At 34.7% G+C, this 5,721-nt stretch overlaps 1 protein-coding gene across 1 annotated transcript in view; it reads right to left on the reverse strand.

Moving 5' to 3' along the window:
- Positions 1 to 397: 397 nt before the first annotated feature.
- The window catches only part of TRIADDRAFT_62462 (uncharacterized protein), a gene marked incomplete at both ends in the record, with an annotated part of 8,386 nt that continues 3,062 nt past the window's right edge, over positions 398 to 5,721 (reverse strand). Inside the window, 14 exons of the mRNA XM_002118389.1 lie at positions 398 to 697; positions 785 to 823; positions 959 to 1,156; positions 1,321 to 1,476; positions 1,643 to 1,780; positions 1,875 to 1,948; positions 2,049 to 2,187; positions 2,305 to 2,628; positions 2,718 to 2,921; positions 3,018 to 3,182; positions 3,259 to 3,378; positions 3,565 to 3,748; positions 3,849 to 4,036; positions 4,823 to 5,150. Of these exons, the coding sequence (XP_002118425.1) occupies positions 398 to 697; positions 785 to 823; positions 959 to 1,156; positions 1,321 to 1,476; positions 1,643 to 1,780; positions 1,875 to 1,948; positions 2,049 to 2,187; positions 2,305 to 2,628; positions 2,718 to 2,921; positions 3,018 to 3,182; positions 3,259 to 3,378; positions 3,565 to 3,748; positions 3,849 to 4,036; positions 4,823 to 5,150 (2,557 nt within the window). The remainder of the gene's footprint in view (positions 698 to 784; positions 824 to 958; positions 1,157 to 1,320; positions 1,477 to 1,642; positions 1,781 to 1,874; positions 1,949 to 2,048; positions 2,188 to 2,304; positions 2,629 to 2,717; positions 2,922 to 3,017; positions 3,183 to 3,258; positions 3,379 to 3,564; positions 3,749 to 3,848; positions 4,037 to 4,822; positions 5,151 to 5,721) is intronic.

Consider the following 5,721-nt stretch of genomic DNA (forward strand, 5'->3'; position numbering starts at 1 on the left):
ATGCTTATGATAGATAGGCTGCAATTTTGCAATCCATTTTCTCCATCCCAATGTTGATCTTTATGTTCTCCTATTTTACCAATGTTTTGTTAGGGATGTTTTCCTTTTCTCTTTCAAGTCGCTCTTTGACTACGATTTGTAATAGACATTAAACTAACTCAGCAATAGCATTGACCATAGACTAGACATAGACTACACTGCTTTTAATCATGCTTTGCTATATTTATTTTTGGGTATTGGTTTTACTGACATTGGGGGTATACTTTATCCATTTGTACAGCATACACATCCATCATCTTCATTGATTATGGAAGCAATATTAACTTAGTTTATTGTCACTCTCGTTAAATTGCATTGGGTACAAGATACAAGATTAACTTTACATTTCACGCAAATATTATTCCTTTTTCATTGAATTTACTAAGCAGTAATCCTGATCACTCCTGATGATGAGTTGAGAGTGTTGAAGATTCCATTGCATGTCCTCTATGTAGAAGTGAGGGAATGGTAGAGTGATTTGTAGCTGTAGTGTTTGGGGGTTATAAATATTCAAACTAGAGTATTTTTCATATAGGATTAACTGCTTGTCCGACCATAGATTTTCATGGTTGAAGAATTGTGTGTATGTGAAAGGATCGAAGTATTTGATATTGTCTTTGTATCTTTTCATGTATAAATTTCCATCTTGGTTGAGTATCTATAGGCATTGAATTTTATGATTAGCACAACCTACGTTCAACAATGATGACGTCACATTGATTGTATCCAGTTATCGTTGTCTTACTGCTATATGGTCTCCATTTTCCAGTAGTAGCAAAAGACCCTATAATGAATTGAATGGAATGTAACGATCAGCTATGGACTAGAGTAGAGCTCCTTACATAATCAACTCATTACAGTCGTTGTCATCCTCCTTCCAACTCATTTCCATATTGACACTGCGATCATTATGACTTACCATTGCTAATACATTAGCAATCATTTCGGCATGTTTATCTCCCCATACATCAACTAATTTTTCTTTCTTCATCCGAAGAGGCGAATGTTCAATCTTATGAGGGTTATAATTCATCATTATTTTACAGATTAATCCTTCCTCCCCTTGGTAGTCAATATTTTGCAGTAATTGATATTCACCATCCCCAAACTTGTAACACTACAATAAATTCAAGTTGGAAATGTCGTTAATGGTCGTCTCCATTTGCAATAGACGTCAAAGTCGACATTCAAGGCTATTTTCGACATGAAACTGAACAGTCAATTTATAGACGGTTCCACTTTAGAATAGAGATTAAATGGAAATAAATTATTCTAGCTTACTTTCAAGCTATCATCTTCCTTTCTTTCCCAAACATAAAGATAATCATCATCAACATACACAACACCAACTAGATGACTCCATGTCAGTCGATCAACGCTCTTCATTCCGGTTGTAAGGTTAATAGTTATTATCCAGCTATTGAATGAGGAGAATATCTGAAATAAATCAATTAATTAATTCGACCAATTGACCTCCAACGTAATTGTAAAATCAGTTCAACAACTTCTCATGTTAGCTAATAAGCATTCTCATTTTCACCATCTTCTTCTAAATAATACTACCGTCATTTTCATACAAACTTCAAACATATTTTCAACATACAGGAAAGAGAATGAGTGTGTTATCCTTCTTTCTATATCTGAAGTGTATCAAATCTTTAGCAGCCGATTCTTCTTCAAGTATTCCATTGATTAATTCCCTGTACTTTCCATAATCTTCTATACCTACAAACTCGATCAGCTGCAACCAATCAATATTATTCAATTCAATTCAATTGAGCAGAGGATTGAACAAAGTCGATAGAGCTACTAGTGCTGATGAAAGCTTAACCTACGTCGAATATGTTGACGGTAGTTTGGGGGTTACGTTGGGGTCTACCAACATCAACTGATTTTGTTTGAGAGATATCTTGCCAAGCAATTTTATCGCATTAGTTTAATAAAAACGATTGTGACCATGAATGAATGCATGATTAAATTAGAGTTGTTGTACAACCATCATGTCTTACCTTGTAAATTATATTCATATACATTACGTGCATGATAAATAAGCAATCGATGACTACCAGGAATAAACATTGATCGACCAGATTGATCAAGTTCAACACGAGATTGGACTTGACCACCACTCATCTTGAGTATGACTTCCTACATACAGTATACCACAGTATTACAATATAGGACTAATATTACTGCACTATAAAATATTATGCTGATCTACTTTATGACGCATCATGAATATGAGTAACCCAATATTGCACTAACCTTCTTAAAACAGTCAATAGCGATCATTGACTGATCGCCTGATACCAAAATATCAACAACGTATCCAATATCATGTAATATTGGCTGAAATTGATTTTCAAATTCGATATCTTGTTCCATTTTTAACAGACCAATTGTACCACTTTTACTTCTAAACCTGTTATATGACAATATCATATAGGCTGCATCACGGTAGATGCTGATGCGCGTTAAGAGCAAGCCATGTTGAAAATCATTGGTAGCAAAGTACCGACCATCATCCTTTGCATGGATGAAAGCAGGTACTTTGAATGATCGACAAGTCCATTGCTGTGCATTCCACATCTATCCATCAAATTGATACAAATAGCTTTTATCAATTGGATCTAAGAGACGATATTTGACTTTACTGCATTTAGTCAATTGTAGCTTACTTCAATTTGACATTCATTAATCCACTTTTCCGAATCGTCACGTTCATAGTCTTCAAACTTCCCTCGTTGACTTTGATATTTTCTCCACCACAACAAGACACAAACACTATCTTGCATTAGTACCCATCGACAATATTCTATTTTGTATTGGCGTGATATTTGCTTATTTGTAGGTCTAATAAAATTCCCCTCAATCTTCCAAATCTAATAATACACAACACAACAACAGTTGAACGCAACAGTTTTCGATCACTTGGCATGCTTAATTAATATTCGCTTAAACTCATATTCACTGCTAACCCTAACTTCACACAAATTTCTAGAGAGTGTCATAATCACTTGGGTTTGAGATTGAGCAGGGCAAAATTGTACGGAATCAAAGTCAGTCTTAACGTCTTCCCCTTGATCGTTTTGGGCAAAGCTTATTTCTTCATTTTTATCGAGATCGTAAACGATCCACTCGTCCTAAGAATATGAAACAAATCAATGAAAAATTAACTTTACCATCAACTCAATCCTACTCAAATTAGCAATGTGCTACCTTTCTGTTAAATTGCTTGAAGGCTGCAGTCCGACCGTCAGCTGAGATTTCAACTTCTCTAATATACATGCTTGGTTTTGATATTTGAAGCACAGTTTGTGATGTTTGATAATCTTGAATCTATTAAAGCAATTGCGATGGTGAGCAAGACATGAATTGACATGAATGACATGATAGAGTAACGAGTAATCAGCATTGATTTTATTGGCAGTCTATGACTGATTGGATTGTATTTTCAGCACTAGTTCAACGATAGTCCATTCTAATTCTTGGCCTTTGCCGTTTTATGATTGTATACTAACATACCACAATTTGGCAGTCTCGTCTACGATTGTTTTGAGTACCAATTATTTGGCAGTCTTCTTCATTATTGTTTTGAGTACCAATTATTCGCAAAGGTCCAAACTCGGGATTCGAAACTGATATTGACTGATCTCTGCGATTCTTACCGAATACTTTGCATGCATCATAAGTATATTGAGTTGTTGCACTAGTTGAACACCGATTTGCAAGTCAGAATCGACAGTATAGTGTAAATTACAGTAGGTAGTACTGCTATGGATTGATGAAATTGGAAGTAGTTTACTTACCTTGACATCCTCCAATAACTTTTACCATTTCGCACATTTTCCTTAGCTAATTGCAAAGCTCGCTGTTTCATCCAACTATCTGACATGTCAACCCACAAGATCATTTGAATAACATCTCCATCGACTCCATCGAGGCAAGACTGTTGCTGCTTGAGGAGCTGCTTGAGTTGATCGAAATCCTCCCAGTTCTGAATGCAAATTAACCATTAAAACGATATTAGTCAGATTTTGAAAGAAAGCGCTGGAATGACTAGCAGTCGATTTATAATTATAAAATGAGTAGTATTGGCAGTGTTGGTTTTACAATGTCTAGAAGTAACTTGTGGCAGGAGTAATTATGGACAATTGTAAATCAGCTATCAAGACTACTTCACAATCTTCGCCTAGTTACCAAAGTCATGTCTTAGTCCTTAGTAGCAATTACAAGTTTATTTTCTGCCTCAATCTCTTCAGCGACATGATGATGACGGACTACTACCTTATATTCTACTGTACAAGTAACCGAAAAAGTGAAGAGTAACGTGATCAATTCGTCTATGAAGCATAAATAGCATCCCTAACCCAACTCAATAGGACTCTCCATCTTGCTATTATTGTATTGCCGCATATTAATAAGTCATTAAGCGACGGCGTGATCATTTATTACGTTAATCAAAACATGATAAAATATGGACATTAGTAAAAGCGACTGTCCAACTACACTTTAAGCATGCAAATACTTATATAGTGATAAAAATGACGCAGCCCGATTTGTACAAAGTAGATCGTCAGTTTGAAAACTGCAAATACCAATACCAGGTGGCGTAAGTAAGGATTTCTACATGTTATATCATTAATCACTACCTTGAACAATCTACACCAAAAAATGGATGATGGAATCATTTGTACAGTTGTTATTGATCCATGATATACAGAGATGAAAGTAATCAATCTTTTCATTCTATTGAATTAACTACATGAATTCATTATCCAACCTTATTTCTTTTCTTTAGATAGTCAATGTAGTTTGTTAAATCGCAGTCTAGGTAATAGATTGTCCTGTCTATTTGAATTTTACGTGTCATCCAATCGAAATCGGTCATAATACTTTGAAGATACTCATCATTTTCAGCCATTAAAGCATGATAAATAAGATTAGGATAGAAATAGCCATCATCAGGGAAGGTATTCCACTTTCCATCGCACTGATTACGGTAACTATCGATCAACGTTTTGTTTAAACTCTTGCGATAATCTTGATTGGAATTGTGCGAGTAGAGTCGTTGCTGTAGATAGTCGACCATCAAATCGTGTAGAACACATCTTGACAAAGTAATGGAAATCAATGGGATTAATACTATTTACAGTAGTCAATGCAAGGCTATCGATTGTAGCACTGCATTGAGAATAGATACAATTATAGTGTATGTAAAACTATGTATTGAATAGCACTAGCTACTTTAGACGATATCAAATCATAATTTACTATCAAACTAAACAGTAGCTAATAGAAAAGATTAATTAAATAAAAGTAGTTATTGGCTAGTTATCACTAAAAGAGAAAGAGAGCCTTATGGAAGAGGGTTAGAATTCAATTTACTGTGTAGGATATTGTGTGCAATGTGCAGTGTGTATACAAGGCTTGCTTTGTAGACATACATTCGTAGATCGCTTGAAGATGGAAGAGGAAAATAGCAAATGCCGATTGACTACGTTAGGTAAGACAATTTATACTTCTCAATATAATATTTGTATTATTAATGATGGAAGTGAAAGCGTCACAACTTCAAATTTTACTAGTAACCTTAATATGGTGATAATGTTGATTTAGTAGATAAAAAAGGAGACAAAACTAAAAGCGCAATATTATCAACCTACAACTAACGATTGATAT

The sequence above is a fragment of the Trichoplax adhaerens genome, genomic scaffold (genome assembly GCF_000150275.1).
Source record: "Trichoplax adhaerens TRIADscaffold_56 genomic scaffold, whole genome shotgun sequence".
Classification (NCBI taxonomy): Eukaryota; Metazoa; Placozoa; class Uniplacotomia; order Trichoplacea; family Trichoplacidae; genus Trichoplax; species Trichoplax adhaerens.